A 24,177-nucleotide genomic window follows, 5' to 3' on the forward strand; every position below is an offset into this window, starting at 1 on the left:
TTTGACTATTCCGCTCTACCGCAGTAGCACATGTTGATGGTGTCATCAAGCTGCACCTGTTTTGGTCGAAAGCATCGCAGCGGCTGTAAACCGCATCATCTGCAAATTATGCGGCGACAGTCATAGCAAATGTGGATGGATTATCTCAGTTGTTCTCCTGACTGAAGTTTGGTCCGTTTACAGCATCCTGCCATGCGATTGCATTTGTTCCGAACCATCAGGAACCCTCATGTTAACTTTTATAGAGTGGAAAAAGGTTCATCCTCCAGTTTCACTGTGTTTATGCTAACATAGCTGTGTAGCTAGCGATCACGTAGCACATCATTATCTACCAGGTAGCCCAACTTCAGTAACCCTACAAACATCACTGCTGTTTAGTTTTCTGTCTTCATTTATGTTGGAAGTGATAACAGAGCTGTACGTTTGAATATTTTCAGAAATCTCTCAGTCAGAACATGCTACATCATGTTTAGGTGGAAGCTAGCGAGCTAACTTCCTGCTAACTTCCTGCTAACTTCTAACTCTGTTAAATTTAATAAATTCTGTTTTCATGGATGCCTGGATGTTAAACTTAATTGTTGCACCTGCATTGATCTGAGAAAGCAGGTCGTCTATCAGAGCGGTGAAACATGGACGCTGCAATCAGAGCAGAGTCACATGATCCAAGCAGCCAGCGTGTGAGAGCGCTGACTCGGCGCTGTGTTAGCGGCTCGTTAATCAGCACCATCGTTAACCCACAGACACGATCAGCTGACACTCACGTCCCTGCTGATGAGCAACATCCGCCTTCTGGATGCTCTGTTCGTACAGTGACCTCATTGTGGGTCACATAACATCATTAAAAACAGCACAGACATGTCCAGTTTACGTTGATCTTGGTGATGGAAGGCCTATCAGGTCTCAGAGGCGGAGCTTTAGGCTGGTGGGTGTAGAGGGTCAGTGGTTTGGTTTCATGAAGCTAACGTGTTTGCTTCACGCTCTGGCGCTTGAAGGTGCGACGCCAACAAACGTGTCCCAGGCGTGGGCATTGGTGACCACAGACGGGCAACAGGCTTCGCTCTGCTCCGCCTTTTATTCCCAGGAGATGGGCGCCCCAGCTCTGCCTCTGTGGGACGTCTCTTCCTGTTAAAGGGGCGTTCTTCCTCCCACTGTTGCCAGCTGAGCTCAGCCTGCAGTGTCTGAACCCGTGCTGTACAAACAGGAAGTAACACGTCAGTGAGGACGGCGCTCGCAGCTCCACGCTTCCATCCACGATGATGTCACAGAGCTGTGACCTCTCGCTGACCGCCTCACAACACGACGACCCTCGGTCTGACTCTTGACACCGTCTGACCTCACAGGGTGCCAAGCAGGACCAATCGGCCAATCACGAGCAGCGGACATCAGAGTACCTGTGGACTCTGAGTACACACTGTGTGTGTGTGTGTGTGTGTCTTGGTCTACCCTGAGCTGTGGGGCCCAAAGCACACAGGTCAACAATGGGGTCCAGGACACTTTACACGGCGAGCGAGGACGTGTCTCACATGAGTCAAACTAACCAATCAGAGCGCGGCGCCCTCGTGGCCCGTGGTGTGGATTCACGTCAGTGGAAACCAGGTTGTCGTCTGCTTTGTTTTTGGGGGGCTGCAAAGTTTGGAGCCTTGTTGTGACAGATGGGGGGTCATTGAAAAACCGATTGCTCCCTGGGGACAGACGACCCCTCCCCCCTCACTCAGGGGATGCCTCTCCCGTGAGAACATGGAGGAGGGGTGGTGGTGGGAGGTGGGGATCCCGTCTCCTCCCAGAGGTGACGGAGACAGATGTTGTCTGGACGTCCCTCAGGCTCTGGTGCAGGTCGTCCTCCCCAGATCAGATGGGCCATCGGCTGTCGACACATGAGCGTGCATGCTGGGCCTCGTGCACGCTCACGAGCCACTGGTGCTGCAACATTTGTCAAAGCAGAAAGTTTGTCTGATTGGCCAGTGAAGCGCTGCAGGAGGAGGTCGGGGTGGACGGTGGGCCGAGTTCATTATTTATGTTATTATTTACTTTACTGGTCACTTGTCCCTCGATCACTCACAGATTCCCCTCATCACTGCAGCATGTCATGGTTGTTGGCGCTGGTGATGTGAGATGTTGTGTTTTTGTTGAATGTTTATAAAACGCAATTTGTATTTTTGTTTTTTCTTTAAAGTTGTAAGAATATTCTGACCTAGTTTGTTATGTAAATCTGTAATTCATTTTATTGGAAAAGTTTCTGGAAAGTGATTGGTTTATTGGCTCATGGACCCTCCCATTAATCAGGGGATTAAGAGCACCTGGAGGGGTGTGGTGAGGATGGCTTTTGTTTGCCAAATGTCTGATGGGAGGGTTAGAAAATGATTTTTTGACCACTTTTGAAGTTGTTAAAGCAAATTAAGTTAACTTTAGTTTAATTTTAAGTTGTAAGAAGTTATTTGGTTGATTTTTGATTTTCCACGAAATAAACGACATATGATTTTTAAACCATGGAGTCAGAAGTGCGTTCTAAAACAAACCTCCCGTTGCCACCCACGGCCTTTTCTGGGACTTTTTTGGTGAACATAAAAGGCCGTGACATATATATATACCATATGTTTAAATAAGCTCCAAAAACTCAACTCAATTCAAAGTACTTGATCCAGCATCAGGGATCGTTTTGAAAACCACATAAACAGGATGTAAAAAGCTCCACAGAAGTCCAGCTTCGTGTGTGTTTGAGGACGCTGACGTGGTGAACGAGTCAGCTTCACTCCAGCTGTAGCTCCATCCTCTGCTGCTGTCTGATCTTTATGTGCTCGCACTTTGTTCTGTGTTGGTCACTCGTTAGACCAGCGTCCATCTGTGCGCTCTCGTGGGAACGCCGTGCACATACGCTCGTTGTCCTGGAGTCTGAACGATAGATGCAGGAAACACAGCTACATTAGCAGAAGTCAGAGATAGCCTCGTAGCACCCGGCCCTGCTACAAGACATCAGCAAAGGCAGTCAGTGGTCGGGAGGAGGCGTGTCCTCACCTTGTTTGGGTCATTTAGGTCTGAAACTGTGTGTGTGTGTGTGTGTGTGTGATTAGTTCCCATGACTTTGCATCTTATATGCTGCCCTATCATCACACTAACATATGCACGCACATAATTGGTCTGCCAGATGCCCGTGTGTGTGTGTGTGCTGGTGCATATATGTGCTTGTTTGCATATGAGAGCGTGACCTCTGACCCCTGGTGTCTGGAGTTTACAAAGGCTCTAATAGCTGCTATGAGCTCACTTTGCATTAGAAAGCGGCGCGCTCACACAGTCGAGCCATTCGCAGTTGGCTCACGTCTGCATGCGTGTCATCTGGAGACTCCGGAGGTCAGAGGTCACGCACTTTCACACGTATGCGGCACACAAATGTTAATGTGCACGACGGTGCAGCTGGAAGGGTTCGAGTCCGTGCTGCGCTCACACATAACAATGCTGCAGCTGTCGCTGATCCCGCTTCGTGACGTGAGCATCGGCGTGCTCGCCGCAACGTCTGTGCCGCTGTCACCAAGGTCATGAGAACGCAGCGAGGATGGGCGGCGTTATCACCGCTCTGCTCTGTGACCATAAACCTGCTGTCACCTGACATCAGAGTGTGTGTGTAAACGACTGTGAGCAGACATTAGGAGTAGATCCCCGAGTGTATCCGTCCACACAGATCCTGATGGCGCCGCTCACACTCCTGCTGTACGTTTGAAAGCTGCTGGGATGCTCCGGGGCCGACTTGTAAAAAGGAAATGTTCATGTTTTGTGTTTTTGTGATATTATGATGAAAGCGACAGCTGTTTCTAAGCTAGCACGCCTGCTGCACCTGTGGCACACAGGGTCTCGTGCTGAAAGCTTAGGCGGCCTCTGAGGCAGAGCTCAAAGTCCTGGGTTTGACTAACAGTGGGAAAATGAACCCTGATGTTTGTGCTCAGGTCAAAGTTCAAACGTCAGCTTGATTTTATTAGATGTGATTTAGCTTCAGTACATGGAGAACAAGTGCAGCAGCTCAGTGGTTGTTTCAAAGGTGTGTTTGTGTGAACTTTGTAACTCGCTGCTCCAGTTTAACTGGTCGTCTGAGTAAATGTCAGATGACACACACAGTGACATCAGCACACAGGTCTCCATGGTAACCGAGGTCGACCTGCAGAATACTGATGATGGTTCAGTCGTAGTACTTTCCTGCAAACATTACTGCTAAAGTCCTACTATTGCAGTACTCTCAGCTGCTTTCTGTCCCATAATGCAGTGCGGCAGGTTTATTCCCGATCACCACAGTAAGATCGCTCATCCATCACACAGGATCGCCTCTTTCCTCCCTGCAGCTCTTTGTGAGGAGACTGTAGGATTTACGACAAACACGTGAAGCTCCGCCTGCTGCTCCTCACGCCAACATTAAAACTCACAAACAGTTAGAGCTGCGTCAGCGTGAGCGGCTGAGCTGGACCTCTGCACCTGCACTTCTAATGACATCATGCGACCAATAATAGGGCTGCTGTGAGGTCACTGTAGCAACAGAGTGCCCGAGAAGGTGGAGCTCCAGAAATTCTAGGATTTTGATTGGATGTTACTGATCAGCAGGTGTGTGTGTGTGAGTGTGTGTGTGTGTGTCTGTGTGTGTGTGTAGGTGTGTGTGTGTGTGTCTGTGTGTCTGTGTGTGTGTCTGTGTGTGTCTGTGTGTGTACTCCACCTGCTCGGGCTCTGAAACAAGAGCACGGCTGAAACGCTGTGAAGGATTCAGAGTGGGTGGGGTCACGGTGGCTACGACCATCTTTTATTTACAGTGTGTTTAGGGCACACTGAGATTGAAGCTGTGACTGACTGTGACATCAGCAGGGTTACCACGGAGATCCTGCTGTTGTCCCGTTTGGATCTTTAGCCGTCAGAATTGTTGTCTGAAGGCCAAGAAAGAAGCCAAGTGGATCATCGTGGTCATGTTGGTCCGTTTGATTGACCTTTATTATAATTATGTATTTATTTTATTTTCAGTTGTCACAGATGGGACAGACATGACTGGGGATAGGACAGGGAGAAAGAGAGGGAGAGAAAAAAGAAAAGCAAACAAAGAAAAAATGAAAAACTTGAAGGTTTAGGAAAGAGGAGCAGAGGAGATGGTTGGAGCGCTCAGCGGGACGGCCGCTGCGGTTTGTGGCTTCATGCTGTGAGCACAGGAAGTGTTTGATGTATCGTCCAATCACAGCTAAGAACACGTGTTGATGGTGTGCTCTGGGCTTGCTCTCGAGCTCTGTGACCGTGCGATGGCTGATAACGACGGAGCTGTGATGTCTGTGCAGACGCCGTGAGCTGAAGCTCTGCTCTCCTGCGGTCCTCGGCTGTTTGCACGGCAGCTCTGGTTCACGTCCTCATGCAGGACCTCAGCAGCTCCGACTCCAGTGTGTCTGTCAGTCTGAGCCGGGTGGCGTGTGCATGTGACAGTGTTGTTTATTAAAATAAGATTAACAGTTTGAGCCCTGTTACAGTGAATATAAATGCTAAACCTGAATATATTGCATAGTGTCCCCCTGCACCAGTAACTAATGGTTCAGCCCATAGCAGGACCCAAGCGATGCTTATGATCGTGCCAGAGCACATTTTGAACAACACCATGGGAACTTCAGATTTCACACAGGTGGGTGGATGTTACACTGTGGAAATGGAGGAAGGTGAGTGTTGTTAACCCTCTGTGGTCGACACGCTGCACCTGCAAATCACATGACTGATGTCAGCTGACAGCAACAAGCTGCAGCTGCTGAGTCTCTGTTTCAGCCACACTGAAAGTTCAGACTTCAAAGTTTTTAAATTTTAATTACAGGCCAGTAAATCAGAGTTATGATGATATATAAAATATAAGCCGTGCTTTTCTTTGCTAAATACTGTCGTCACGTGTTTGTTTTTGTTTTTTTAAAGCGTGAAAACAGTAAAGAAAGGAAAAAGTCGCCTCTTTCCTGTCGGTGGAAAAATTACCATGTTGACCAATTTTTAAAAAAGTCAACAGGTGGGATTTTGTTTGTAGGAAGACGGGAACGTTTTGGGAGTGACGGTGACGGCGGCGAGACGGGGCGAGCGAGTGAGAGAGGTTTTATATGTGGGAGATTTGTGACGTTTAGCGTGGAGTGTGTAGTTAGTCTGTTGTGTACTCGTTTTGTGTGTCAGTGAGGACACTAATTAATGGCACAAAACAATGTAAACACATGGGTGGCCACCAGAGTGGACACTTCCCTGTGGCTGGGCCGGGGCGTGGGGCGCCGATGGTCGGGGCCGACTCCCTCGCCTGCTCGCGGATGGGGGTGAAGCGGGCGATGCAGGTATGTGGCGGGGCGTGTTTGGTGCAGTTGTCTACGGTGTGAAGATACGAGATGTGCAGCACCTGGATGCCTGTGCTGGCATTTCTCCTGCGGTGTTGCTATCAGTGTGTGAAGAGTGGGAGAAGAGGGTTGACAATCCAACACAATGGGCAGCACATTGAACACATTTTGTGGTCAGAAACTTGTAAATAACTCATGAAACAATAAAGTTACGTTGAAACCAAGCACACCATTGTTTTTCTTGTGACATTACCAATAAGTTTGATGTGTCACATGACCCTCTTCCTATTGGAAAAACAAAAGTTGTATCCAAGATGGCCGACTTCTAAATGGTCACCATGGTCACCACCCATCTTGAGGAGTTTGCCCCCTCACATATACTAATGTGCCACAAACAGCACTTTAATATCACCAACCATTCCCACGCTGTACGTGCTGCATTTGAATCATCTTAACTACATGTAACCACCTGCATATGTGTTTGGAAAAAAGGATCCGCCCCTGGTCTGAGCTCGCCAGCAGCAGGCGCTCCAGCTCCTTATTGGTGCTCCGCTCTTCTTCTCTGTGCTTTAATGAGACGAGTGTGGAGGACTCAGCTGGAGGACGCTTTGTGACGCACCATGAAAGCATTTCCTGTGTGTGTGCTGCAGGGCTGAGCCACGGGACTGCCGACACCAGGGAGTGTGTGTACTACAACGTGAACTACGAGGCCGAGAAGACGAACCAGAGCGGCGTGGAGCGCTGCGAGGACGAGCAGGACAAACGCTCGCACTGCTACGCCTCCTGGAGGAACAACTCGGGCTCCATCGAGCTGGTGAAGAAGGGATGCTGGCTGGACGACTTCAACTGCTACGACCGGTACACACACACACACACACACACTCACACACTCACACACACACTCACACTCACACCTTGCCTTCAAACAACATAAATGGCGTCTGAGCTCCTCCAGCCAATCATTACGCAGCGACCACGGTGTGATCCATGCTGTCACGCTTCTTCACTGAGCTGATCCAGGATCTGCTTTGATCCAAACCACAGTCACCTGAATGTGTTTCATGTTGTCAGGCAGACAATGACTGAAGTCCTGTAAATACATGTAAACAAACCTATGACAGTCAGTCTGTTCTGTAATTGTGGTTCAAGTGAATTGATAAACGTTTTGAAGGTAATTGACTCACACAGTTGTGTAGATATCCCAGTCCTGTTGTCTCGGGATGCATCACGCTGCCTTGCCTGGGGTTAGCTTCTGTTTTCTGGGGATGAGGGTTGAGTGTGCTCCCTTACCTTCTCAAGCTAAGCTAGGTTAGCTTTCTTGTGTGAGCTTTTCAAGTGCACTTTAAGGTTTGTGGGATTTTTTCCCTTTAGAAATGTCCCTCATAATTTGTCTGTTTCCACTACAAGACACTTGCTTTATCCAAAACACAGTCATATTCAAAGTAATCCCAAATTGGACTCTGGCTCCCGACTTTTCCTGACATGATTCTGCGCGTGGACGGAGCAGCGACACAGACGACTCGACTAACGTGCTGCCACCTGCTGGCATAATGAGACACAGCAAGAAAAAAATCTGGAAACTAAACTTCATTTCCACCCTTGACTCTTGTATGACACGCACACATCAATGAAAACTAAACACATTGTTGCTATAAATTCAGTTAATTTTAGTTAGTTTTGTGAACACTCATTATAGTTTTAGTTAGTTTTCCTTTTTTTGTTTTTGTTTTTATTTCCGTTAACGAAAATGTTTTTTCACTTCTAGTTTTCGTTATTTCGTTAGTTTTCGTTAGCGATAATAACCTTGGTGATCGTTGACTCCTCTGTGGGATTTAAAACAGGGCAGCATGCTGGGGGGGCTGCGTCCTCATACCTGGGTGTACTGTGTGCTGCAGACCACGCGGTCACGGGGGTGGAACGCCACTTTATCCCTGACAGTGTTGGGAGTAATGGAATACATGCAAAATACAAAATATGAGTAACTGTATTCCGTTACAGTTACCATTTAAAAAGGTGGTAATCAGAATACAGTTACTTTGTTGAAATAAATGGATTACACGGCGGTCTTTTCCTGTTTCATACGTTAGGCTGTGCTCTCCCTATTGTTGGTGATTCCCAAACCAAACACGCATTAATCTGATGTCTGGGTCTCAACCTCGCGGCCCACCCCTACTTGCAGCCGCATAATGACGTGCCACCTGCGGCAGAGGGATAGGCCGTTTCAGCTCAGCCTTAACACCTGGCTTTCCTCTGCCTGTGTCTCCCTCGGTGTGGGTTTTATAAACAAATTTGATGCCTTCTGGGAGAAGAGGCATCTTTTTGGGGCAGACGGGCTCCACCTCAATGCCCGGGGACGCCAATTTGGCATTTGGCGTACAGCACTCCCGCACACCGCCCTGTCATTACCTGCTGATCTGTCCGCCACTGACTGACGTCCTCCTGGTCCCAGCTCCTATATTTGTTCCTCTTTTAACAGTAACACACAAACTCTGGACTCTCTCTCTCCCACAGTCAACAGGATACCGTCATAATCACAAACAGAATCATCATAACTCCAAAAACATTAATAACCTCCGACCTCTTCATAAGTGCCCACCCTCAGCCGTGTCAGAGACCCAATCGAGGCTGCTGATTGGACAGAGTTGTTCCTACAGACGTCGAGTCTGATGCGCGGCGTGCTCGACGTGTTGGTGTCAGAGTGTTACCGTGTGTGATGTCATTTCCTGTCTCTCTCTCTCAGGCAGGAGTGCGTGGCCACCGAGGAGAGTCCGCAGGTCTTCTTCTGCTGCTGTGAAGGAAACTTCTGCAACGAGCGCTTCACCCACCTGCCGGACATCTCCGTGCCACGTGAGTGCCATCTGATTGGTCCGTTCTCCTCGTATCATTGTTTGTGCTTCATGAGGTCGTGACTTCAACAGGTGGTGTCATGGGCGCCTCCTCCATCTTTTATGTACAGTCTTGATATACTGAAACCCGTCGGCAGGTTTCCAAAGTTACCATGGTAACGCAGCGCTGGTAAAGTCCTTTTAAATGTAAATGCAGTCTTTCTGTGTGTGTGTCAGTGATCAAGGCCCCGCCCCCCAGCGTGGGTGTGTTAAACGTGATGATTTACTGCCTGCTGCCCGTCACCATGCTGTCTGTCGCTCTGCTCACCACCGTCTGGATGTACCAACACCGCAAACCTCCGTATGGACACGTGGACATTGCCGAGGTGAGCCTCAAACACTCTTACCTCTTGATGAAACGAGTAGAAGTACTCGGTTACTTTGCCCTGCAGACCGGAGCTGATGACGTCAGTTTGACTCTGCAATGCTGAGACGGCGCCATCTGCTGGTGGTCTGCAGGCACTGCAGCAGGAAACATCTCAAACGAGGGTTTGTCACCACACCGTGGTTCCTCATATTGAATACAACTGTAAAACACGGCCAATCGGTCTGATAGGGCGAGAGGCGGGATACACCTGAACAGGTGGCCCGTGTATTGACAACACTCTCACCTGTGGTTCAGTTTTTATTTACACAGCAACAAATCACAACAGCAGTCACCTCGAGGCGCTTTATATTGTACAGTAGATCACACAATAATAGATACAGAGAAAACCCAACAGTCATATGACCCCCTATGAGCACTTTGGCGACAGCGGGAAGGAAAAACTCCCTTTTAACAGGAAGAAACCTCCAGCAGAACCAGGCTCAGGGAGGGGCGGGGCCATCTGCTGTGATTGGTTGGGGTGAGAGAAGGAAGACAGGATAAAGACATGCTGTGGAAGAGAGACAGAGGTTAATAACAGATATGATTCAATGCAGAGAGGTCTGTTAACACATAGTGAGTGAAGAAGAAACACCCAGTGCATCATGGGAATCCCCGGCAGCCTACGCCTACTGCAGCATAACTAAGGGAGGATTCAGGGGTCACATTAATTCTGACATGGGAGGGGCTTCTGTCATGTTCCTGTCTATAAATGTGTCACAGTGATGCCCTCCCCCACTCTCCTTTCCTCTCCTCCAGGATCCTGGTCCACCTCCTTCCTCCCCCCTGCTGGGGCTGAAGCCTCTGCAGCTGCTGGAGGTGAAAGCCAGGGGGCGCTTCGGCTGCGTCTGGAAGGCTCAGATGATGAACGAACACATGGCCGTGAAGATCTTCCCCATGCAGGTACCGGTGTTTGCTCCGAGCGTCAGGGCAGCCGTCCTGACTCCCAACCCTTCCTCACCTCCTCCTCCTTGCAGAATAAGGACTCCTGGGAGACCGAGAGGGACGTGTTCATGACGCCGGGCATGAGGCACGAGAACATCCTGAGGTTCATCGCCGCAGAGAAACGAGGGAGCCACCCCGAGGCCGAGCTGTGGCTCATCACAGAGTTCCACGAGAGGGTGAGGAAGGGGGGCCGAGGGGGGGTCAGAAACTCCCGGGGGCGTGGGGTCGATCTCCTGATGTTTGTCTCTGCAGGGCTCGCTGTCGGGCTTCCTGAAGGGAAACACGATCAGCTGGTCCGAGCTGTGCCACATAGCTGAGACGACGGCGTGCGGCCTGGCGTACCTCCACGAAGACGTCCCCCAACAGAAGGGAGAGGGTCCCAAACCGGCCATCGCCCACAGGTCTCCCCACAAACCCCCACGCCTACAGATCAGACAGGAAACCCTAGTCTGCAGTGACGAGCTGCTGCCACACGGTGGAGCTGTGAGTCAGCGTTAGAGGACAGTTCACGCTGCTCGTTTTTACTTCAGGATCTCAGAGATCGCTTATGTACACGTTGCTCACACGCTGCTCGAACGCTGTTCACACACTGCTCACATGCTGCTAACATGCTGCTAACACGCTGCTCACGAGCTGCTAACACGCTGCTAACACGCTGCTCACGAGCTGCTAACACACTGCTCACACGCTGCTCGAACGCTGTTCACGAGCTGCTAACACGCTGCTAACACACTGCTCACGAGCTGCTAACACGCTGCTAACACACTGCTCACGAGCTGCTAACACGTTGCTCACTTGCTGCTCGAACGCTGCTCACACGCTGCTAACACGTTGCTCGAACGCTGCTCACACGCTGCTCACACACTGCTAACATGCTGCTAACGAGCTGCTAACACACTGCTCACAAGCTGCTAACACGTTGCTCACACGCTGCTCGAACGCTGCTCACACGCTGCTCACACGCTGCTAACACGTTGCTCGAACGCTGCTCACACGCTGCTAACACGTTGCTCACACGCTGCTCACACGCTACTAACACGCTGCTAACACGCTGCTCACACGCTGCTCACACGCTGCTAACACGCTGCTCACACGCTGCTAACACGCTGCTCACACGCTGCTCACACGCTGCTCACACGCTGCTCACACGCTGCTAACACGCTGCTAACGAGCTGCTCACACGCTGCTCACACGCTGCTCACACGCTGCTCACACGCTGCTAACGAGCTGCTAACGAGCTGCTAACACGCTGCTCACACGCTGCTCACACGCTGCTAACACACTGCTAACACACTGCTAACACGCTGCTAACACACTGCTCACACGCTGCTAACACGCTGCTAACACGCTGCTAACACACTGCTAACATGCTGCTAACACGCTGCTAACACACTGCTAACACGCTGCTAACACACTGCTAACACGCTGCTCACACGCTGCTAACGAGCTGCTAACGAGCTGCTCACACACTGCTAACACGCTGCTCACACACTGCTAACGAGCTGCTAACAAGCTGCTAACACGCTGCTCAGCTCCACAGTGAACACATACAGAGACTCACAGTCAACATGCAGCAGCAGGTTAGCAGGAAGTGTAGAGCTCGGTGTTTGCTGGGGCTGAATCACGACCTGCACGGCCTGATGAAAGCTACTACATGTACTACTACATGCATATAGTAGTACATGTTGACACCACAGATATCAGAGTGCTGTAGGCAGCAGCTAAAAGCATCATGGGAGCTGTAGTTGAATAACACAGTAGATCGATGAGGAGCAGGACTGTGGGCGGGGTCAGACAGGTAACGGCGGCCACGTTTGATCATGTCTCACTCTCTCAGGGATTTGAAGAGTAAGAACATCATGCTGCGCTCGGACCTCACGGCGGTGATCGGAGACTTCGGCCTCGCCGTTTGCTTCGAGCCAGGGAAACCGCCGGGAGAGACGCATGGACAGGTAAGCTGGTCTGACCGCAGGCGGCCGAGGAGACGAGCGTCGCCGCGTCGCTCACTCGTGTGTGTGTCTGTGTGTGCAGGTGGGCACCAGGCGCTACATGGCCCCCGAGGTCTTAGAAGGAGCCATCAACTTCCAGAGAGACGCCTTCCTCCGGATCGACATGTACGCCATGGGCCTGGTGCTGTGGGAGCTGGTGTCCCGCTGCAAGGCTGCAGACGGTAACACACACACTCGAACCACACCTTAACAGCACAGCGAGGGCTTACCTGACGTCTCAGGAGCGGATGTTGGTTCCGCCCATCTTTAATATGTGGTGTGTTCAGGTCCGGTGGATGAGTACATGCTGCCGTTCGAGGAGGAGGTTGGTCAGCATCCATCACTGGAGGACCTGCAGGAAGTCGTGGTCCACAAGAAGATGAGACCAACCATCAGAGAGCCGTGGCTCAAACACAGCGTGAGTCTGAACCTCAGTCCATGAAACATCAGGGGGCCAGATCTGGATCCCTGAGGGACACCTTCCTTCATCAGCCCCTTTACTTTCAGGTGTTTTGTACTGTAAGACTGAGCAGTATTAGAGGGAAACGTTTCCCTGTGGAGGAAAAAGACTTCCTTGTCTTAGAAGTTGTATTTAAGCAGAGATGTGTTCGTGTATATGTAAACATAAAGGACGGTATCATCAGTATAAAAGTGTCCTGTGCTGAGCTGTGAAGTTTCCATGTAAACATGAGTGGGCCTAGCATGGATCCCTGAGGGACACCTTCTATAAATCATGTGGACCTGCAGGACTCAGAGCGTCACTTCAGGGCAGGTGTGTGGAGGTGTTTTCAGGTAAAGATGCCACAGTTATGTGACAGAGCTGTAGGGATCCACAGCAGGGTTGTTGTGTAACGTGTGTGCACGTTTATGCTGATGATGTCATCCTTTACAATAACAGCGCCCTGTGTTTGACGAAGGCCTCGTTGTGTTGCAGTCCACTGCGTCACCTTCTTCTAACCCCGCCTCCCCCCATGTGCTGCTCTCTGCAGGGTCTAGCTCAGATCTGTGAGTCGGTCGAGGAGTGCTGGGATCACGACGCCGAGGCTCGCCTGTCGGCCGGCTGCGTGGAGGAGAGAATCGCCCAGATCCGCCGCCTCACCGCCACCATCGTCCCACCTACCTCCGAAAACAACACCCTGCTGGGTTCCTCTGTCGCACCTGTTCCCATGGTAACTAACGTGGACCTGCCACCCAAAGACTCCAGTATATGAGGCGAAGGAAACGAGGTGCACACACCACGCCATCGCTCCTCAGTGGGATTTCGGGCGTGAGAGCAGCTGCTATTTTATTCTCTGGACTTCTTTTGGACTCTTTGTGATTCCCTCTCGTCCTTCGGGACGGGGTACCAGCACACCTCGTTGTTCCTAAGTTTTCCTCTCAGTGGGACTCATTCGTGTCTTTTTAACCAGGCGTGTTTTATGAGAAAACGCATTCAGGGTCCGACTCAGTGAATGCTCCGATCTCCAGGTACCTCAGCGACCGTTTTTATTCGCTCATTTTTTACCGTTTTCCTCGCTCATTCCTGCCTCTGCGGTCTTCTACTCACATCTGGATCATATCTACCCACCTGACAACAGCGTCACCTAGCAACCACCTGTCACCAGGCGACTACATTGCTGCAAAACCCACAGAGGAGCCCGAGACTGTTACACAGCAAACACACACCCACAGCGACCGCTTCACTACTTTACCTGGACTTTAGTTTTTATCGGTCTCCTGCGACAACACGTCGCTGTTCGCATCTTTAAATCCAACGGGTTGCATCCAAAACGGACGGAAACAGGAAGTGATGTCAGGCGGGAAAAGGGCCTGTTTGTTTCCAGTGTGGCGGTTTCCGTTCTCCCGTGTTTCGTGTCTCAGTCTTCTCGCCTGGGGGTGAAGGCTGAGAGACTGTGATTGGTTGGCCTCGCATTGCAGAGATGTGATTGGCTGACTGCGCTCAACCACAGCATTTTGGTTGGTTTGGAAATAATTTCTCAGGTAATCATGACTACAGGTGAATGATGCATGGATTCAGGTCTGTGTGTGTCTGTGTGTGTGTGTGTGTGTGTGTGTGTGTGTGTGTCTGTGTGTGTCTGTGTGTGTGTGTGTGTGTGTGTGTCTGTGTGTGTGTGTGTGTGTGTGTCTGTGTGTGTGTGTGTCTGTGTGTGTGTGTGTCTGTGTGTGTGTGTGTGTGTGTGTCTGTGTGTGTGTGTGTCTGTGTGTGTCTGTGTGTGTGTGTGTCTGTGTGTCTGTGTGTGTGTCTGTGTGTGTGTCTGTGTGTGTCTGTGTGTGTGTCTGTGTGTGTGTGTGTGTGTGTGTCTGTGTGTGTGTGTGTCTGTGTGTGTGTGTGTGTGTGTGTGTATCTGTGTGTGTGTGTGTGTGTGAGCCTGTGTGTGTGTATCTGTGTGTGTGTGTGTGTGTGAGCCTGTGTGTGTGTCTGTGTGTGTGTGTGTGTCTGTGTGTGTGTCTGTGTGTGTGTGTGTGTCTGTGTCTGTGTGTGTGTGTCTGTGTGTGTGTGTGTGTGTGTCTAGGTGTGTGTGTGTGTGTGTGTGTGTGTGTCTGTGTCTGTGTGTGTGTGTGTGTGTGTGTGAGCCTGTGTGTGTGTGTCTGTGAGCCTGTGTCTGTGTGTGTCTGTGTGTGTGTGTGTGTGTGTGTGTGTGTGTGTAAACAGTCACATGATGTGACAGGTTTGAGTTTACACCTATTTCCTGCCTGTGTTACCTGAGAGACCGGTGACCTTTGACCTTCAGCAGCGCCACCTTCAGGTCAAACTGAGCGTCCGACATGTGAGTGCTGCGTGATTTATTCTACACGTGTGGAAGGAGGGCTTCTTCCTGTCCCTGCCTTTCACAATAAAAGCCCTGGACATGCACACTGTGTGACTTTCATCCAAACAGCTGATTTCTGTTTCTGGACGTCTCAGGCCCCACTGACTCACATCCAGGTGTCCAGATCCACAGACTGATCCTAACAAGCTGCTGTAGAGGTCAAAGGTCACCTGTGTCCTTCTAACGCCCCTGTTCTTCCCTTCTGTGATGCCATACATATAACATGAATGTCTACGATGCTGCTGCTGACCCTGATGATGATGATGATGAATATATTTCTGTAGATTCTTTTTATTGTTAGTTTTATTTTAGTGACATTGACCACATGCAGATCTGTGTTCGTACAGAGTGTGTGTGTGTGTGTGTGTGTGGGGGGGGGGGGGGTTAATGATCAGCACTGATCAATGAGAGTGACAGTAGAGACGACAGTAGAGACGACAGTAGAGCTCCTGAAGCACAGACCACCTCAACACAGCAGAAATACCTCACAGACTTTTCTACGAGCTGGATTTTTACATTTTGATGTTTGTGATCTTTTATTGTTTACTTTGTGTTTTTGTTGTTTCCATTAAACCCGCGGAGCTGCCAGCGTGCCGACTCACAGCTCGCTGCCGTTTCACGCCTGGACTTCCTCTCATCCTTCCTCCAGGTTTCCTTCTTTCCTTTCCTCTACTACCTCCTTTCTGTTTCCTTCCTGACTCCTCGTCCACTCGCTGTGCTCTCCTTGCTGTAACAGGTCACATGGTTTAACACCTCGAGCTCTGTTATTGTGACCGATTCAGTGACTCTAAAGTAAGGTGTAGTACTTCAGGCAGCGCTCCACCTGCAGTCTGACCTCCATCAGGGCTAACCCCGCCTCAGTCACTGACTCCAGGTGTTTCAGGAACTGGTTACCTCATTAAAGTCTCACAGGTGGAAACGCTGCGCCCGCTTGTTTGTGCTCAGCATGGTTAGCGACTCAGCTGCTGCACGGTGCTTTCATTCTTTTATTTTTCCGTCCTGAGAATTCATCTCTGTAAATAATTTAGGACGCTCGACCCGTGTGCTGCAGTCACAGTCGGGCCGGGTTGTTTGGACCTCCAGCTGTTTCCAGCAGCTGCCGCCTCCATGAGAACCGATGCAAGTTCCTGTGAGGCAGGACGGCGCATCACCGCTTCCAAAAATGCCCCAAAACCCTGAACTTCCTGTCGTCTGCTGACATCACCGGCTGTTCAGGGCCTCGGTCAGCTGATCTGACTCGTTCAGGCAACTGCACACGGAAACACCTGGCCAGGTTATTTCATCAGAGTTAGCTTGTGCTGCTAGCACTGACCTGGCTAACATCTCACACTCAGAGCTGTGAGGGAAGCTTCTGGTCTCCGAGTCCTTGGAGCTCGATGCTAAAGAGAGCGAGTCACGTGACGCCTTCCTCCAGCTCGTCCTGAGCAGGTGTGTGAAGATGGCCGCCTCCTTTTTGGTATTTTGGCCTGTGCCGCAGAAACGGTCGAGGTCAGAGACGCGAGGTCCCTCACAGTCCTCGGTCTCTGCCATCGAAGTTTGTAAATAGCGACGAGCAGAAAGGGATTCTGGGTGTTTATCCACAGGACAGCCCTGTCCTGGCAGTTAGGATTAGCAAAGCTAGCTGTGCGTTATCAGGCTGCTGACCTGCAAACCGCCTCGCCGTGTCAGCTGTGATCTGATTGGCTAACGGCTCTGCTGCCACTTTACGCTGAAGTAAAACAGCCGACCCAGAATGCACGGCTCCAAATGTTACAACATCTGGAGCTGCAGCTGGAGTCCTACACTCACAGAAAGTCATGAGCACCGTTCACTTCCTGTGGCGTGGGCCGACAGAGGCGGCCAGCTCCACCAACGCCATCTGCTCCACCCGTGGGAGGAGCGAGCTGTGAGTCTCTAAACAGGAAGAGAAGCTGATCTTCATCGGCGTGACTGTAGGAGGAGCAGTTTAACATGTATAAATACACGTGTACATATATGAACAGGAAGGAGGAAGTGACATCTAACAAAATAAAAGCCTGTTCCTGGTTCCGGTCCTTCCTTCAGTAGAGGCGACTGATGGAGGTTCCTGGTTTTACTGTGGTGCTTTATAAAGAACCTCCACCTGCTCCGTCTGCCTGGAGACAGACAGGAAATGACCTGTGTGTGTGTCGTCGCTGTATGAATGTATCTGAGCCTCGGTGCGGCGACTCTGAGGCTCTCACTCCAATAAACTGTAGAAATGAAACTTTTTGTAAATGAAACAATAAAAATGTGACAGTATTTTAAACAGACTGCTGGATTTCTTTACCATAAGGTGGAGCAGGAAGTAGAGCACGGGCGGTGTTTGGTCAGGGGTGTCAAACATAAGGTCCGGGGGCCAGAACTGGCCCTGTGGACACTCGAACGGTTGGAAAAAGTAAAGGAGGGTGGAGATTATCATACATGTAGTCTATGCTACACCTATACTACACCTGTTAGAGATACAGTAAAAGGTCATTTAGTATAGATGGAAAGTTTTTTGCAGCCACAGTAATATGTAATATATATATATATATAAATATATATATATATATATATAAATATAAATATATATATATTTATATTTACATATATATATATTATATACATATAATATATATATATGTAAATATAAATATATATATATATATTTATATATATATATATAAATATATATATATATATATATATATATATATATATATATATTTATATATATTTATATATATATATATATATATATATATATATATATATATAAATATATCATAATAATCTGACAATACTATAATATTGGCCATATTATAATTACATTACCACAGTACAGAAATGAAGCCCTTGAATCATGTTTTACAGTCCTGTGGTCTCAGCCTCAGATACTCAACTAATCAAAGTGATGTCATGACAAAAATGATTGACCAACAAAACATTTTTCTCCTTCATTTCTGTCACACAAAGCTGTATGTAACGTGTCTCGCGGTTAGTATCATGGTTGCTAGGCAACCTGAACAGCGCGACGAAGACTAGACCGTCCCATTTCACAAGCCTCCCACTTCCGCACTTCTCGTACTTATAGTACGCACGTACGTAGTACGCGTAGTGCGCGTACTTCAAGCGTGCAGACTCTGAATTGGGACACAGCCTACGAAGCGTGCGGTCGCTGGATTGGGACACAGCTTGCGTCTGCGTCGTGACGTCTCACGAGCGCTCTTGGTAGTCATAGTAACAGTACTTCGTCTCTCGTCCGAGCCGGAGCACGCGCTGCGTAATCGTGCTCGCTGCCGCCTCATGGATCCTCCGCTCCACGCCCCGGCGCGCGGCAGCTGCACAGCCGCGATCCACGCACCGAGCCGCGGCTTGCTCCGCGCCGAGTCCCGGAGGAGGTCAGAGGACCCGGCAGCACGCGGACAGCACCGCTACTGCAGTACTACGACAGAGTACACGCTGAGAGTACACAGGTGAGCCAGCAGCGCCCACTCACCTGGACTCCATCCAGCAGCAGGAGTACTACTGCAGTACTACAGGAGGTCAGTGTAAGTACTACTGCAGTACTACAGGAGGTCAGTGTAAGTACTACTGCAGTACCAGCAGTGCCACAACAATGCTATAGTACTATAGTAGTCGCACTGCAGTACTATAGTACTGCAGTGCGACTACAAAGTACACGCTGAGAGTACACAGGTGAGCCAGCAGCGCCCACCTGGACTCCATCCAGCAGCAGGAGTACTACTGCAGTACCACAGCAGTACTGTAGTACTATAGCAGTGTCAAAGCAGTACTTCAATCCCACAGCAGTAGTTGGAGGCCGTGCTGTGCTGGTGGAGATAAGCTGATAATTGTCTGAGCGGATATTCTGCTGCAGATGGGGAGCACGGCTGAGAGGAGGGAGGAGGAGGAGGAGAGGAGCGACAGGAGGAAGAGGAGGAGACCGCTGAGGCTCCACATGCCTGTAAGTGTGTGTGTGTGTGTCTCATATCATAACATCGCCAACAGAGGCGCAGCAAATGTTGCTCGGAGGCCAGGGGAGGGGCTTAGGTCCCTCATCAGACCAGTGTGTGAGGTGGAGGAGGTGGGCGGGGCTAACAGGTGCAGCCGTCGTGTGAAATCAGACAGAAACTTAAAGCAGTCGAGTCAGCATCACTGAGATGATGACGAGGCAAGAAGCACGGACACACACACACAGACACACACATGCTGGGAAAGCATTATGTCTGTTAGATGTCCCCACAAAGATATGAAAACACGACTGTGTGTGTCTGTGTGTGTGTGTCTGTGTGTGTGTATGTGTGTGTGTGTGGATGACACACTTGGTCCACATCCCAGCCGTCCGTTTCCAATGGCAACCAGTGAGACAGGCTGGTGAGAAAGGCGGTGTGCTGGAGGATGAGGGGCGAGTGAACCCTGATCGCCGCCTTGCAGGATGCTCTCCTCGGCCGTGGTGACCTCTGACCTCTGAGCCCTCGGGAAGAGTGTAGTGGTGAACAATTTTGCTCAGAGGAAGGTGAAGCCGCCTCCGCCTGTGCGGGTGTTGCTGCTCGCGGTGTGTCGCCCTCTATGACTTCCTGCTCGTTGACTCGATGACGCTGTAACCTGCAGAAGGAGGAGTTTAAAGTTGGGAGACGCAGATGGAGGCGGAGCCTCAGACCAGCTGAAACCAGAGTTTATGTTTCAGCCGGCTCAGCAGATGTTTGCTGATGATTTCAGCCTGCTCCCCCGTCGCCCTCATGTTTACCTCCCAAACTGTCCCATGATGCAACAGGAGGGGAGGCGTCTCCTCGCCAGGCGTCTGAGTTTCCGCTTCGCTCTGCAGTTCAGCTGTTCAGCGTTATCGTCTCTGTGTTGCTGCAGGACCTGAGCGTCTTCACCATGCCCTTCCTGGACGGAGACCCGGGCCGAGCCGAGAGGGACGGCGGCAGTAAGGTAACGCCATGTTTAATTTAACCCGGTTTGGTTTCAGAGTAGAGGGAGTCACATTCGTGTGCGGCTGACCGCGCCCGGGCCTCTCTCCTGAGGCAGCGCTGTCTTTCCTCTCAGGACCAAACTGTAGATGTTAGAACACCAGCGCCACACCTCAGATCCACTGCAGACCTTTAATCTGCTTAAATGATAAAGACATAAAGATGCTGGTGAACAGTCTTGGAGTCAGTGGTCCGATGACTGTGTGGAGGACGTATATATGCTGCACAGTGTCCTGGGGGGGGCACAGGTGGGAAAGGCGCAGTGGAAGTTTTGAGTGGGGGCTTTTGGGTGGTTGTGTAAAGGAAGGCGATCGCTCAATCAGTCACGTGATTATTGGACTAACACTTTGGTTAAAAAGAGGCTGGCACATGTTAAACCCTTCACCCAGTCTGACTGTGGACACCTCGACTGCACGCTGAGTCTGCACGTCGTCACATTGTGTGCAGAACAGGTCCAGTTAGGAAGGTTTACCATCATGACATCTCCCGTCCAGCAGGGGGAGCCCGTGTGCCACTCTGCCAGCCCCACCAGGAGCTTCTTCCATCGGTCTCCCTTCAGCCGACCCTCCAGCCCACGCTCCGCCCCCGCCAGGACCTCCAGCTCCAAGACCAGCCCCAGCTCTCCTAAAACCCTCTTCCCCTACCAGCCCGGACCCCCGCAGCTGGACTCACCGCCCAAATCCCCACGCAGGTAAATAAACACTCCTGAACACACAAACATGAAAAGAGACACAGATTTATCTTTAAAGAGACTCACACTGCAGTGTGTGTGTGTGTGTCAGGCTGAGTTTCAGTGGGATCTTCAGGTCTGCCTCCAGGGAATCGAACCATCAACCCTCATCCTCCCCCGTCAGCATCAAACTGTTCAGCCGCAACAAGAGAGACAAGGCCAGAAGTGCAGTGTGTGAGTGTGTTATAGTGTTGCATTAGAGCCTGACGCAGCTCTGCTTCTAGTGTTTGTGGATACTAGAGATGCAACCATACCAATTTCTTCAAACCGATACGATACTGATACTTGGATCTGAGTACTTGCCGATACCGAGTACAAAAACCGATACTTCTACCACACACACACACACACACACACACACACACTGCCCGTGGATTTTCTCTTGACATTTTTCATCACTTTTCCAAAACCTGAGTTAAAGTTGGCTGTTCCACACTGCTGACATTTTGTTTAGCCTAGCTACAGCAGCCTCCAGTTTCTCTTTTTTATCTGGAGCTGCCAGTCTCACTCGCCTAACCCTGTGCCTGTTTAGCGCGGGATGTCCCCCTAGTGGCCAATCTAAAAAACTACAACAGAAATGACAAGCCACCCTCTGATTAATGAAATAAGTTGGTATCGGTTAACTTTTATGAGTATGAGTACACACAAATTTTACAGTATCGGCCCCGATACCAGTATTGGTATCGGTGCATCCCTAGTGGATACGCATGCGTCCACACAGAGCCTGGAGTGTGTCCTGCCTCTGTGCCGCACCTGTCGCACCATCCTGTGGTCGTGTAATTGAGCCACGAGAACAAACAGCAAAGCCAATTCTCCGCCCAGATGTAATAATGTTCAAAGGTAGGCTGTAAGAACACACCTGAGATTTTAACGTTAATGACTCAGCAGATCAGCACCTCCTCCTCTTCCTCACTCGCTGCAGACTGTAAATCTTCTCCTGACTCACGTGTTTCAGTGATCAGGTGAGCTAAGACGAACGCTAACACAGCACAGAGCAAAGCTAAAGGTGGACACTGGGGGCGGAGACGTCGTTACCTCCATGTATCCATCGCCTGGAGTCAGGAGCTGAAGCTCAGACTTGCTGTGAGTGTGAGCAGCCTGAATGAATCAATGCTGCGGATATTAAAAGTCAATTCAGACTCTATTAGCGGGAATAAATCAGCTTAGCAGCTGCTGTTATTAACACACTCCCTCTGCCCCTCGCCGCCCCTCCCGGGTGAATTTCCGGAGCAGGGCTTGGCGTCTCTTCAGTCGGAGCGTTTGGCAGCTCGCTCTCACACGTGCGGGACTGTGGCGAACTCTGACCTGCAGCTGTGACGTAACCCTACAACACTCTAAAACACTCTGCACACAGACGCACAATGTGAGGCTGCACTCACAGCAGTCTCTCTAACGTCCAGCAGGGGGCGACTCTCAGTGATGTCAGAGCTGATGGTCTCGCTCTGATTGAATGAGGTTTTGTTCTCAATAGAAGGAAACGATGATGCGATGATTGTGGGCGGGGCTACTCTGTGATTGACAGGTTTCTTTCTTGGCTTAGCTTTAAAAAAACTTTTATTTTGGTAGTTCAGGGGTCTTTTTCCTGCAGACTTCCTCTCGGTGAACAGCTGGATGGATGCTTGTTACAGGAGGAGACCCGGGTGGGCGGAGCATAGGGAGGTCTGAGCGTGTCTGGGTTAAAGTTGAATGGCTGACCTTTAGTTTCTATGGTAACAGCCTGCTAGCTGAAGCTGAAGTCTTCATCACGCTGACGCACAGCGTCCACACACGGAGCGTCACCTCAGTAACGCTCGTATTTACCAGAACGCTCATTGGCCTCAGAAGTCATGAAACATGACCTCAGGACCCGCCCACTTTGTGTCGCTAGCTTCCAGTGTCTGTGACCTCCAGGGTCACGCTGAGCTCTGAGCAGGGCTGGGAGGTCCTGCTGGGGGCGGAGCCTGGCCCGGCGAGGCTGTGACAGCTGATCCGTGTTGGTGCCGGCGCCCCGCTGCTGTGTAAGTAAACAGCGACCTGATATCAGAAAGCTGCTGCTGTATCCTGTAACTGTGATCCTGCAAAACCGCAGCGCGGCGCCTCGGGCTGGGCGGGGCAGAGAGCGCCTTTGTTCCCGCCTCACGCTGTGACCACCTCCAGCATGAACTCACGGCCTTTTTCCCACACTGCAGGAAGCGTGGACGTCAGCGACGTCGGAGCGCTCTGAGGACGGTGGGCTCACTGTGGAGATAACACACGTTACATCATCATCGTGGCGTGATTTCACAGCGCAGCAGGTTCACAGCCGTGTTTGAAGACCTGTGACATCACCACGCCACGGACGCTCGTTACGGTCTCACTGTGAACTGCCGCTCGCTCACGTCGTTATCTCCTCACCAATCAGCTCTCAGGTTTGTCCTGATGAGCGTCAGACGCTTTATTAGGTACAGCTGTTTGTAGCGCGGTGGAAGCTGCTGGAAGCGTTCCTCACAGGCTTCGGTCCGTGATGGGATGACATCGTCATGACATCACCACACTGATGATCCCACAGGTGAGGAGGCCGTCCCAGTGCAGCGGCCTCAGAAACCAGTGCGATGAGCAGCCGTCGTCACGTCCCCGTGTGTCTAACGGTCCCTCTGTGGCGGCGACGCTCGCAGTGATGACCCAGTTTATCATGTTTGTGACCTCACAGTGCGTCAGCTTCAGTCAGAGCAGAGAGCGAGGCTCCACCCCCCTCCTCCCCCCCTCCCTCAGAGAGGCTCAGTCTGACTTTAGCTCCACAGTGTTTTTCAGTGCAGGCAGCAGAGGGAGGCGTGGCCACCACACACACAGAGCGAGCTCTGATACTCTGCAGGGCTCAAACAGTCCGAGGAGTCTGCAGGACGAACACGTCCGTCTGCTCACCTGACCGTCTGCTCACCTGTCCGTCTGCTCACCTGTCCGTCTGCTCACCTGTCCGTCTGCTCACCGTCTCCGTGTGACTCAACAGGACGTCGGGACTTTTTGCGGACTTGAACTTCCTGCCTGGACTTCGATGGCAGCACTTTCTCCTCCTCTGCCGTCCTTCAGCCTTTAAACTGAACTCTGTAAGAAAAACACTGAAAACTTGACCCTGCAGCAGCCAATCAGAGCGCAGCTGTTGTCTTCAGAGCCTCGGGATTGGCTGACAGCTCCTGACTCTTGACCTGAGCTCAGTTTGTGCGTTTACAGTGAAACATC

At 50.7% G+C, this 24,177-nt stretch overlaps 1 protein-coding gene across 1 annotated transcript in view; it reads left to right on the forward strand.

Moving 5' to 3' along the window:
- The window catches only part of LOC102777714 (activin receptor type-2B-like), a 22,176-nt gene extending 7,506 nt beyond the window's left edge, over positions 1–14,670 (forward strand). Inside the window, exons 2-11 of the mRNA XM_087846704.1 lie at positions 6,956–7,163; positions 9,046–9,152; positions 9,368–9,516; positions 10,314–10,457; positions 10,532–10,675; positions 10,752–10,900; positions 12,337–12,451; positions 12,531–12,669; positions 12,775–12,905; positions 13,477–14,670. Of these exons, the coding sequence (XP_087702830.1) occupies positions 6,956–7,163; positions 9,046–9,152; positions 9,368–9,516; positions 10,314–10,457; positions 10,532–10,675; positions 10,752–10,900; positions 12,337–12,451; positions 12,531–12,669; positions 12,775–12,905; positions 13,477–13,698 (1,508 nt within the window). The 3' untranslated portion in view covers positions 13,699–14,670. The remainder of the gene's footprint in view (positions 1–6,955; positions 7,164–9,045; positions 9,153–9,367; positions 9,517–10,313; positions 10,458–10,531; positions 10,676–10,751; positions 10,901–12,336; positions 12,452–12,530; positions 12,670–12,774; positions 12,906–13,476) is intronic.
- The last annotated feature ends 9,507 nt before the right edge of the window (positions 14,671–24,177 follow it).

This window comes from Neolamprologus brichardi, chromosome 9 (assembly GCF_056152115.1).
Source record: "Neolamprologus brichardi isolate AB-2024 chromosome 9, ASM5615211v1, whole genome shotgun sequence".
NCBI classification, from domain to species: domain Eukaryota; kingdom Metazoa; phylum Chordata; class Actinopteri; order Cichliformes; family Cichlidae; genus Neolamprologus; species Neolamprologus brichardi.